General features: G+C 43.8%; 1 protein-coding gene across 1 annotated transcript in view; it reads left to right on the top strand.

Annotated features, from left to right (window-relative positions):
* Positions 1-12,432, top strand: part of MRC2 (mannose receptor C-type 2) — a 587,074-nt gene that overhangs the window by 397,402 nt on the left and 177,240 nt on the right. The window contains exon 11 of the mRNA XM_069634149.1: positions 5,609-5,757. Coding sequence (XP_069490250.1) covers positions 5,609-5,757 — 149 coding nt within the window. The remainder of the gene's footprint in view (positions 1-5,608; positions 5,758-12,432) is intronic.

The following is a 12,432-nucleotide window of genomic DNA, read 5'->3' as shown; positions in this document are numbered from 1 at the left end:
ATCAGCAATCTAGCAACAAAGGAGCGACAAAATGACTTAAGGCATGTACTACCATGAGTCCCACAGTAGGTGAGGCGTTATGAAGAAGACGCTGCTGGATTATTTCACGGTGCAGCAGCGGTGGGCCCTATTCCTTGGTCGTGGTGATGAAAGGAGGGACTCTGATAGGTATTTCGCAGGAGCAGTCGAGTGAAAGGACTCCCAGCAAAGGATTCCTCATGCTCCAACATCGGTCTACAGTTCTGGCGCATTCTCGGAGACTCCAAGAGTGGACGTTTCATGGCCGGTCAATCTGCCGTGATTCTTTGGTCCTGCACTCTGGTGATGGGACTTTGAGGAGGAAGATCCTAAATCCGGAGGTCCAGGAGGAGGCCACCAAAGTTATGGGAGGATTTGTTCACAGGAAGATGATGCACTGCAATAGGGTCTGAGGTCCTAGGGTACTGGAGGATTGCAGCCCAGGAAAGTCATGTGATGGCTTGTTTTGCAGGTAGTTTTATGGCTGATTGGTCCCACCAGCCAAAGAGGGGTAGCCACCCTCTTCAGAGCTTCTCTGTCGATTAGAAGATGGCGTAAGGACAGCATTAGTCTCTTCGTGGTTGCTGGAAGGTGCCTCATGCGTCTGTGGTAGTCTTCTTCGGTTCTTCTATTCCAGTGGTCGACTTGTCTTTTGCCCCGGGATCGATCCTCACCTTTTATCAGGAACCCACACTCATCCTTTGCAAACTCTCCCTGCAGTTTACAGAAAGGGGGGGTGACTGTCTTCTAGTTTGCCTCAGAAAAAACAGTTCCCACTGGGGGCTGGCTGACCTGATTGGATAAAGGCTTGCAGAGTTTCGGGATCCTCCCCCGTTTCTTGTCCTTGCAGACACACTGGATCCTTGGGGGGCTTCGCAAATGATTTGTGCCAAAGCACCTTCTGTTTCTTTCTATGCTCAGCTGCTAAGAGCTTTTCATTATAATCATGTGTTCTGCGTGTATTGCCTGTAGCATCTCCATGCATCGTGTTTCAGTGATAACAGGAAATTGTAGAAGAGGGTCACCTAGTTACAGAGGAAGGCACTCCGTCTGTTGTACCTATAAGTATTACTGCTGTTAACTTAAAGGCAAATATATGTGGTTTTCCTCAATGAGGCTCCTTTAAACAACCCCAGTAAGGCTCCTCCTGAATTTTGTCTACGCTGCGTTATGTGCCCTCTCGCTTCACTTCTGAGGTCAGGGTTGCAAGTAGGGCTCTGAAAAGATTTTACTCTGTACTTGAAATCAAATTATTTTCCAGGGAGTAAAAAAGGAATTCTCTTTGCCTTTAGGGATACATTATGCTTATTAAAATGTTCTTTCCACTTAAAATTCTTCTTGAGATCGAGCAGTAATGTTCGAGTTCCTTCCTATGCCACTGCTCTGCTGGTCACTGATAGGAAAAAGATCAGTGGAGCTCTGTGGGTAGAAAGAGAGGAGGCTATTATATGTTGGTTGTTTTCCATTTTCGTTGGTCACATTTTCCGGTTTTTAGGGAGTAAAACTTGGTGGTTTGTATGCCAATTGTCTGTAAGGCAGGTTTTGAGTAAGTGTTGTCGGAGATCTGTTCACAGGACAATGTGATGTGGATAGTAAGCAGAGCCTCAGGAATTCTAATCATATTTTGTGGTGCAGTTATTCAGATGCAATTATCCTTACACAAATTCTGAGATGCATGTTCTCCTGGCCCTTGAACTACTTTATTAAAGTGACAATTGGCATGCTTTCTGACACATTCCTTTTAGTTGCCTTTATTCCATCTGCAAATACTGTATCCTGTCAGTGTTGCCAGCCTCATTAGATATGATGAACGATATTTATTTTTTGTAATACACTCGTTTTTTTTCCAGAGGCAGAAAACACTTTCTGCATTGTCTGAGAAGTGTCAACCAATGAATAGCCTAAACTAAACCTATTCTTTATATTTAGCATACAAGGCTTTGAGTGCATGCACATGTTTAACTCTGAACAGGAGCACTTTTGCTAGCTTCTGTGGCAGCCGTGGAGGTCTTGGAATTGTCGATGAGCTCTCTTTATGATTACATTTCTGCACCTTTTAAACTGATTTGTAAAGCATTGCAATAGTTGGAAGTGGGAAATTCCCTTCCAAACTCTCTTCGGAGATAACTCACTAACTACGCATGCTCACAAATTGACTTGCCTTGTTAGTGTGCTGCGCTCATGGAAAATATCGTGAGCACAGAAAACAACTATTTCTGCTCTTAGAGAAAAATATTTAGAGGGAGCATTGATTGGAAGAACTGTGAAAGTAGCCAATGTACTAACCACCCTGCTCCTGCCCCCTCCAACAAACCTCACATACTATTCACACCCTATGGGCTAGCCAAACTACACACAAACATACAGCCAACATAACTACCTTACGCACACAACAAACTATGGACCTTTTCCCTATGGATACAACAAGCCAGTGTACATGATCAAACTACCAGCGAAACTACACATGAAACACACACACAGCATAATAAACACTTGCATACAACATAACAATGCAGACACTGAGCGTTACCCTACGGATACACGTCAGTGCATGCAATCAATTCACGGGCAATCCAGCACAAACAGATGACACTTTCTCCTGGTTCTGGACCTATGTTAGGCAAAGTTTGTATGCAGTACCCTTGGGGACCACTACACACAACTAGGACTACAGGTGTAAGCAAAACCAAACTTTGGTATACGTCTGTACTACACAGTTGTGGTAGCATTGCTGAGCAGCCAGGCTTATCTCAAGAGGGGAATGTGCGCTGTAATGATGTTAGAGGTCTACAATCACAAGTATTCAAATAGACTCTTTACTCAAGGCTTCTTGGTAAAACACTTAATTTATTTCACAGTCTGTTATAAAACATTCACTAGAAGGAGGCAATATATATCACACACAAATATACTTCAGTACTTTACACTGTACGTTTCTGAGGCATTTAAACTACTTTGAAGGAGGAGCAAAATGTCATTCAGAGTACTTTGAAGTAGGTGCAAAAAGGCATAGGTTAATAAAAAGATCACAATTATTCTTAGACAGTGCAAATGTTTTGAGTTCACCAGAGAAGTTAATTCAATGCAATAGGTTAGGCCAAAGTCAATGGGCTAAAGTCTTGTATATGATAAAGCTGTTCTGGTAGTTAAACGGAAAGGTCTTTGCCAAAGTTCTCAGAAGTAGTTTGTAAAAGAAAGAATCATATGTTGGGTCACAAACTGATTAGGCCTGCAAGTTGCAAAAGTTTCAAGCACTTTCGCAGTGACAGGTAAGTTCTCTTGGTTGGGTTTTCACAGCACCTTACAATGAAGAAAAAGATGCAGCGGAAGACTTCTGTTCCTGGCAGTTCCTGCAGATCTCGCTGTTCTTGAGCCTCAGTCGTGGGCACAAGAGGGAGGACATCGGGGGACTCCTGAACTGGGAATGGTCAAATTACTGGCAACCTGCAAACCTTCAATTCCGGTAGTTGTAGTCAAGCAAACAAACTGGTGTCCCTCTCCCTGGTTATTCGGTTTCCTGCAGCACTCTGAGGAAAATACAACCAGCTCCGAGAATGGTATCCAGGTGGCTTAGTGTTGAGTTGATTGGTCCCACCAACTCAAAGGAAGAAGTCGTCCTTTTAGGTGCTTCTCTGTCGAGGTGAACTTGGTGATTCGGGCCTGCAACAGGGCTTCACCGGGCAAACCAATGGTCCAGGAGTTGCAGCAGCCATCCTCTTCAAGCTCGTCTTCGGGTCTTTCGTTCCAGTGGTTGAGTCTGTCTTCCAAGCCAAGAGACTGGCCTTTTATTCAGTTCGCTCCCATTCATTACAGCCTAGCTGTCACTCACCCAGCAGAGTGGCTCTCCTTGCCGGACAGTCAGTCAGCCAAATCATGCCAGAGTGCATTTGGGTCTCCAAGGAGACTAAGCACAAGGGGTTTTGGGCACCTCCCTCACATCCTGCTCACCCCAGACACTCGGGCGCCAGAGGCGGTCTTTAGTCCTGAAGCCCGCTAAAGGCGAAGGAACAAAGGGAACAAACCTGGTTTGGCGCACAGAGACAAACTCTAGAAGGACCTTTCCAAAAAGAAATGGTGAAAAAAGAACAGGACCTGTTTAAACAAAGGGGGCTCAGACGCCATCTTGAAAAACATGGCTCCCGCAATTTAACGCTACCGGTGTTCGCAGTCGGGAAAAATCATGGTTGTTCGTTGTAAAACCACTGCAACCAGCCATTTTGAGAGGAAAGGGTAGCATTTGACTGCTACATGAGTTTCTAGACACAGGGGATACTAAGTAACCCCTCCAGCACTCTCTTGTAAGATGGGGTGTGATGGGTCTAGGAGTTAAAAAGACTAGTCAAGTCAATTTCAATTTACTTTCTCTGGGAAACAGTAGTTTATCCCAGAGAAGGTATTTAAACCTTGGGACAGCCTACAAGGCTTTCCTGTGTCACTACACTAAGGGTGCTGTGTGACACAAATGAAAATATGATGCCTATGGAGTTGTTTAGACTCCATAACCAAATGAAACACAAGAGTAAAACGCGCATCAAAATACATTAGAGAGTGTGGGGAAAAAAGCTCACTCTCTCTCCAGGTAAAGAAATCAAGTCCTCAAAATCCAGCAAAGTTGCTGTGGGGTCTCTAAGGTGAAGGGAATTGGCAAATGTATGAGAATTCTCCCCAACAACCTATCCCATCACTCTTCCCTCACTGGCCCATCCTCCCTCTTTCTTGCAGAGCCACGTGAGTGGCAGTAGACCATACCAATGGTAATGGTGCAGAGTATAAAACATAATCTAACCTAGTCACTAGATTGCAGAATGAGGAACATATGAATCTATAATTGACAAAGATGAAAAATGAATGTTCGATTTAGGTTACTGGTTTTATTGTGTGATGGAAGCTCCTGAGAATTATTTATCTTTTCTCCCATAAATTCACCACTCAAGCCCTCCAGTGCTCTTGTTTTACGAATCAGATTTGGCTTCAGATCTGCCCCCCAGTACTCTTACGTACGGGTCCTTCTATTTCCAGTGTGTGAGGATAATGCCACTATGTGTACAGTGCTGTGAAACATGACGGTGTTCTATGCAATCTGGCTTACCCTGCATGCACAGTCTCCTTTTAATATAAATTTGTTTTTAGTGACACTAGTTGATCCTGCATGCTTTCAGATTCTCTTTGTATAAAGTGTTTCCAGCTGTTATCTACATCCAACGCTCCATGATTTACCTCTGTAGCCCGGACATGCATACAACCTGGCTTTACAAGTGAGGTTGTTGACTGCGTCCACACAGTTTGTGTGCTATCTTGTTTGCCAGTACCTGCTCATCACAGTGCACCATCAAGAATCCTATCCTTGTCCAGATGACCACCCTACGTTCAGCTGGAATTCTTTAAGAGGTTGGATTATTGCATACTGTTTTGATTATACGACAGTTTTTGAAAAGTTGGTGAGGAATGGATCCACAGGATGGCATTTCCATCACCTTTGTGGGGAGGTGCAAATGTCTTTGGAGCCCCACACATGAGTGATTCAGGATGTAGTGATTGACTTGCACATACTTTGACCTGATTGGCAGCGTTTCTCTCTCTGCCCATACAGGTTTGAGCAGGCCTTTGTCAGCAGCTTGCTCTACAGCTTGGATGGAGATTTCTACTGGACTGCATTACAGGACCTAAACCGGACAGGTATCTTTCGTTGGCTCAGTGGAGATGACGTCATGTACACACACTGGAACCGTAACCAGCCAGGTAACGTTTGCAAAGATGAGGATGGTTCCAAAAGCTGGTGGTGTGTTGGGTGAATAGGGGGGATTCTGATTTTGGTGAAAAACCTTTACTTTAGATATTATGGGATTGGAACAGTTGCTTAAACATTGTAATATCCCAATTGTTAGAGCAGATTTCCATCTTTTTGTGCAAGTCCCCCCGTACTCTTTGCTAGACTCTTGGATTTTTTGACTGATTCTCTTGAGTGAGGGGATTATTTTTCTACACTCACTCATTTTTACTCTGATCATGGGAACCCTTATTACCTATTTTTGTTATTTCTTTGTGGAGTCATGCTTTCCTCCAATTTTAAAGGCATCTATAATTAAAAAAAAATGTAAATGCAGTGTTACTGGAGTCTTCTAGAACCTCCCTGTGATTATTTTTACTTTATTTGGCAGACTCTTAAAGTTACCAAGACAAGGGGATACTTTTGATTCCACCTCTGTTTTTTTTTTGTGAGAGCAGCACACCCCGCCTTATGTGGAGTGATGAGGGAATCAATGTATCCCCTTTCTTGACTCTCCAGTAGCTTTTGGTTACTCTGACAGACCTATCTGTTTAGGCTGGTGGCAGTGTACCTTATACACACATTTTGTTAACTTTCATTGCAGGCTCTCTCCACAGCTGCGTTAGGGGACACAAAGGACACCATTTGCCCAAACTGCTGACTGTACATTAGTAATCCCTAAACAAGATGGCCTGTTCTTTGTCTTCTTCTGCCCTGTTAGGTGGGGTAGTGTCCTCTTGTCCCTTTGTCTTTGACAGGCTTCCCAAGGACACCCCACAAGGACCCTTTGAGTAACTGGCAGGACAGGAAATGGGGGAGGCCCTTTGTTCTGCAGTGTGCCTGAGAGAAACCAATTCAGACTGGGAGGCTAACTGTCCCCATTGGACAGCCATCCTCAAGTTTCCTTGCTGCATGGGAGACGATTGGTTTCCTGCATAAAACCAGTGGTCCTGGAGCTGAAACCCAGAGTTGACCACTGGAACATAAGAATCCGAAGATGAATGAAGGATGGCACCAGCAACTTCTTGCTCAGTAACTGCTGCTGTCCCGACCTCAACTTCTAAGCGACTGGGAAGATCCAAAGACAACGTCCTCCCTTGGCCTGGTGGGCCTAACCAGTCCCAAGACTAACTGCACTTTGCACCATCCCTTAAAGAGCTGCAAGCTCTATGGCCTGCACTTTGCCAATAGCCTGGGACCTTGGCAGTCTCCTGAAGCGCAGTTTCGCCTGAAACTTTGTGGGCATCCTTCTAAGCTGCAGTGACCTGATCTAGCTCCCAAAAGTCACCTTAACCGAGACGAGGGCCGAGAAACTGAGAGGTCACTTGCCGCATCAAGCATACTTCAACCAAGCCTGAAAAAGGTACCAACAAGTCAGAACTGAGGACATCCTTTGCTGGGCGTCCATCTGCACGAGAGTTGTGGCCAGGTCCACTGAAGTTTCTTTCTTTTATCGCCAAGACCGAGAAACCAGTGACCGGGTCTGCTGTCGACTCACCACTGGAACCGTCCTACAGCAATTGTTTCTTCACCTGAAGGTACTGTCCTACCGCTGGTACAGTTTACCTGTTGGTTGCTTGCTTGATCCTGTGATCCTGCGGGCTGCAGATGGCTTTATGTTCTGAGCAGCTACAAAGTATCCCTTTTTCACTGCTCCTGTAACCTTTTGGTTACAGTGACAAACTAATCTGAATGGCTGGCGGCAGTGGTTTCATCCTACCTACTTTTGTGAAATGTGTACTCCCAGGCATTACTCACAGCCACAGTAGTGCACAGAAGGGTCACTATTGACCTAAAATTGTGACAGTTTTCTTTTTATGCCAATTCAAGATGTCTTGTCCTTTCTTGATCTTTCTTCTGCCCTGCAAGGATGGTGGTGAACAGGACCCTCTGCCCTCCTTTAACTTTGGCATCTGTAGACTCAGGCACTGGAGACAAGATAAGTAGGGAGATGGACGCCCGATGCAGTTTCAAAGTCATCTTTAATACAGTTTCAGAAGACCGGCTGGAAGGCACACTGCGCTCCTACAATCATCTTGCTTATATAGGCCTTTTCAGGCTGATGCAATAATTCATGCACATTCAGGATACGTTTCTAATTGATTCTCTTAACTAGAATATAAGCCCTCCCTGTCTGTTGTTGGTTGGCTTACTTGTCAATCACCAAGCCACATTAGTCACACTTGGCAAGCTCCGGTTGACTGACAATCTGATAAGTTTGACTGAAACCCAGCCGGACCACATTATAAATCCTTTATCGCTTGCTAAGAAGCAGCCCCTTATCTGAACTTTGAGACCTGCCAAATCTACTTGGGAGGCTATACCATGAATCTCCTCTATAAGCTAATCCTGATGTGTTGATGTAAGCAGATGCATGCTCTAATTGGTAAATTTCCCATGCGCTTATCTGACTTGCTATCAATCATTGTATATTTTTCCTGCCAAGAAATTGAAAATATACCAATCCCGGCCATGCTTATCTACATTGAACTGCTGCCAAATAAATACTCATTATTCTGCATGAATAAGGGCTTTTGACACCATTTGTTCCTGGCATCCATCTTAGAATCTATCCCAACCCGTGTAGCCTAGAAACTCAGCCATGCTACCAAACGCCAAACCAATCTACTTTTGTACATAACTCATTTTCTGTCCAGTTTCTGGACATTTTAAATATTCATGAGCGTATAATGCCTGAGACACCCTTTACTTAAAACATATGTCACCGTATATGTACTTTTTGTCTTCAAAAGCACTATAATTCTGATTTCTGCAATACTGGAACCACTGATTAGCCTGGCATGTTACCTGTATTCAGTTTGAGGGGGCAGGGATCAGGACCTTGTTTCTCTACAGTGGAGGTCGTAGTTTTACTTTGGTCTTCGACTGGATCCCTTTTAAAGCCTGCTAAAGCACCAGTGTGTCTATGAGGACGGGGAGCACTTAAACTCTGGTGCTCTTTGTCTTCTGCTGTGCTTGCCTGGAACCATTTCCAAAAGGACACCCACAACCCACAGTTTGAATGGTGCGTGGGTGCAGATTGGCCGGGTTTCTACGTAAGAGGTATGACTCCTGAGGCCAAAGACAAATTGACCACTGGAACTGAAGAACGAGGACAAAGAGAAGTCACCTGCAGCCAATTCCAGATGACCAGAGATGCCTTCTGAGTAATCGCCACTGCCTGATCCCTTTTCCAAGCATCAGGAGAGCCCCAAAAAGGAGAAATATCTCCCTCAGACTGGTGGGACCAATCAAACTCAAGACATCCTGCATTTCAAGCCATCCCTGTTAGATAAGATTTTCATATTCATGATAAATCTTCCTGACCTGTGTAAACCCCAGAACGTTTTGCTTGGACTTGTTAACTATTTTACCTTGTCCCTAGTTGAAGGCCAATCTTTTTTTCCCTCTCACCTAGTCTTTTACTCTTTTTATGGGTGACCTTATGTCTCCCCATAGTGTATGGTTGAAGTTATAGTTCCCTCCAGCATTTGAACTTAGGCTGGGTTGCCCCTTTGTGCTCCCCTGTTCATTTCTCTTTCATTTATTTGGGTGAACTACTGTTTCTAGTAGTAAAGAGGGATTTTCATCCCTTTTACATTTTGTATAAGTGAGCCAACACACCCCACATTATGTGGAGTGCTGTGGGGATACAAAGTATCCCCTTTCTTACTTGGTTACATTTTGTTACAATTACAAGTTTACTTGAATGGCTGGTGCAATGTAACTACTTTCAGTCACTATTACTCGTAGGCGGTGAATTCCGCCTAAGTAATGCACTGAAGGGCCACAATTTTTCTAAAATGGTGGGCTCCTTTTTTGTCATTTCTTGTATGTTTGCCATTTCTGAGGTCTTCCTCTGCCATTTTAGTTGGGAACGACCTCAGTGGAATTGTTGTCTTCAACAGGAATCCTTTGTATTCTCCGCCCATGCTCTAGAGTGTCTGAGAAGGCAGGAAGCGAAGGAGGAGTCCAAAACTCTGCTGCCTATTGTCTTCCACATTGCCTGAAAGGAAACAACTCTGTGGGAGGGCTAGCTGTCCTGATTGGACAGCCAGCCACCCTTTGCTGTAAAAATGCACAGAGAGAATGCAGATGTTGTGCTGTAGTTCCTAATAAAAACTCAGAACCTGGAAGCTGCTGACAAGTTGACCAATGGAGCTGAAACCGAAGAGGAAGATGAAGAGAAGACCGCTCTAGCGAATCCCAATGTCTGGAGAGCCTGCTGTGTAACCAGAGCCTGCTGTAACCCTTCCTTTCATTCGACCTGGGGGACCAAAAAATGACAACCCAGAGCCTGCTGAGATCCACTAGATTAAAGAATTCCTTCATTTGAGTCATTCCCTGGGGTGCTGCGGCCTTACGGGCTGCAATACCATGGGACCTCAAGCCATTGTGTGGTGCACAGTCTTCTGAATTCCAAATCGCGCTGAAACTTTTGTGGCATCCTGCTGGAACTCCAGAGACTGAATTTGAGTTCAAAATGTCCCCTCACCAGAGTGTTGAACCTGATAAATGTCAAGAATCCGACCAGCGATATTCAGTCTTCTCCTGGCTCCAAAATCCCAGAGCCGCATCTAGCCATGAATAAACTCTTGCTTGGAGCCTTCCCTGTTGTTCCCAGCTGCAAAATCCCTTCTAGTGTCCGGTCTTCAGAACAAGGAATTAATCAACTGGGTTTTTGGCTGCAGATCCTGAAGACGTCCTGCTGCAAACTGTTCTTCTGTGTTGTGGTACTGTGTTGGTTGAGGTATTGTGTGATTCCTCTGTAGCTTTTGGTGTATTTCATGTGATTGGGAGTCCTCTCATCCAGTTCACCTAGCCCTACTGCTGGAATCCTTCTAGGGTGTCATCTCTGAAGTCCCTGGACCCTTTCGAAATCTAAAGTGAGCTACTTACTTGTTTTGAAGAGACTTCCTCAGCAACACAGACTTTTCCTGCAACTGAACCCTATCTCACCCTGCCTACAGCTGGCACCTAGACCACTAGGGCCAGTCTTCTGCCTCTGAGAGAACACATGCAATAGACTATGGAAGGACTGGATATGAAAAGGATTCTGCCTTGAAAAGTATAACAAGTGTTTAAAGTTACTTACCTGTGAGTTGGTAACTGTACCTCTGAAATATGAACAGTTACGAAAGTTCTTACTATCCCTTTGAATGTGTTTTGCCATTCTAAAAAGTATATATAAGGTTATTTTACTCCACTGTGAATTGGTTCCCCCACTTCCCAAAAGTAATGCTGTTGGCTTCACTTAACTATTTCTTTCAGTGAATAAGTGTATACGTTTACCAACTGTCTTGCTTCCCCTGACCTGCTGTATAGCCGGTCTAGAATAAGTCTGCCTTGGGTCTTACCTGCCTTGGGTCTTACCTACCTTGTAACGCTGTGTTCTAAAAATAGGGTCAATAGTTATTGCTTAACTTAATCTGTGTTTCACTGATCTGAAAAGCAAGTGTAATAGTTTATTCCAACAGTAGGACTTAATCATCTAGTATAACTGAAGGTTATCCTAAATGTAGTTGTAGGTTTGTACTGTTCCATGAATTTTTGTTCCACTATTCAGAAAAGTATACTTGTAACACTGGGTTGTGCCTCCCCTGCGTTTGCTTAGAGCATTTCCAAATTAGTCACATGGTCCATTACATTATCTTGAAATACTGCTGCCTTTCTTAATAGGGTTTTACTGTCCCAGATTTGCTTAGTGCATTTTAAAATAGCTGGTGTGTGTTAATACATGTCACTGAGTAGCTTAGGGCCCCTCCAGAAAGTGTAGGAGTTGATTTACTAGCTCTGAACTGAGTTCTAAAAAGTAAGGTTACAAGGAATACTTGTAACAGAGTTGGTTTATGTGATTTCGCAACTGAGTGTCACTGCATGACTGATGGGGTCTACTACCCTTGAAATACTGACTGTATTAAAAAAAAATGTATAACATAGTTTTGCTCCCAAGAATAGCTGATTGCATTCTGAATGTGCAGTAGGTTTGAATTACCTTGACTTCTGATTGTATTCTTAATAAGTACATGTGGGGTAGTGAATATTGTCCAGTGCGCCCGCGCTTCATATTTAAAAAGAGAAGGATTCCTCTCCCTTTTTTATTTATAATTTTCTATTTCAGTGTTGTGACCTGGCAGCAGAACCTAGCAAAGACTGGTATTCACTAGCCAGTCAGCAGTTAAAGAGATGAGTGGTTTTGTTGGGATGCTTGCACCCAGTCTCAAAAAGATTTCACAAATGAGATTTAGGTAGGGCGTTTACTAGTCTGATTTTATTGGTTATGTACAAATAATTGTGGTATAAGAGAAGATGTCAACATAATCCATTTGGAGGCATGTACAGAAGTTGTGCCCTTACCCGGGCGTTCTCAATGCACAGTTATGATTTTATATACAATATTGTGTGTGTTATTCCGTAAGCACACTTCTTACACTTCTTCTCAAATAGAGTTCAGTGTTACTTCACAATTGTCAGGCATGCATGAGTCATATACACAGATACATTACATTACTATTTCTAAGCTTGCATTGTTCACATACATAGATGCATTTAATTTGGAGCAACCTGTAGCTAAGTAAAGAAGCTTAATGAGTAGTGGGAAGAGGGGAAACAGGAGAAATAAAGTTGGGTAATATTAGTTGTGAAAA

Source organism: Ambystoma mexicanum, chromosome 13 (assembly GCF_040938575.1).
Source record: "Ambystoma mexicanum isolate Mex_15411 chromosome 13, UKY_AmexF1_1, whole genome shotgun sequence".
NCBI classification, from domain to species: domain Eukaryota; kingdom Metazoa; phylum Chordata; class Amphibia; order Caudata; family Ambystomatidae; genus Ambystoma; species Ambystoma mexicanum.
Note: the sequence above shows the minus strand (reverse complement) of the source record. Positions and strands in the feature narration are given on the sequence as shown.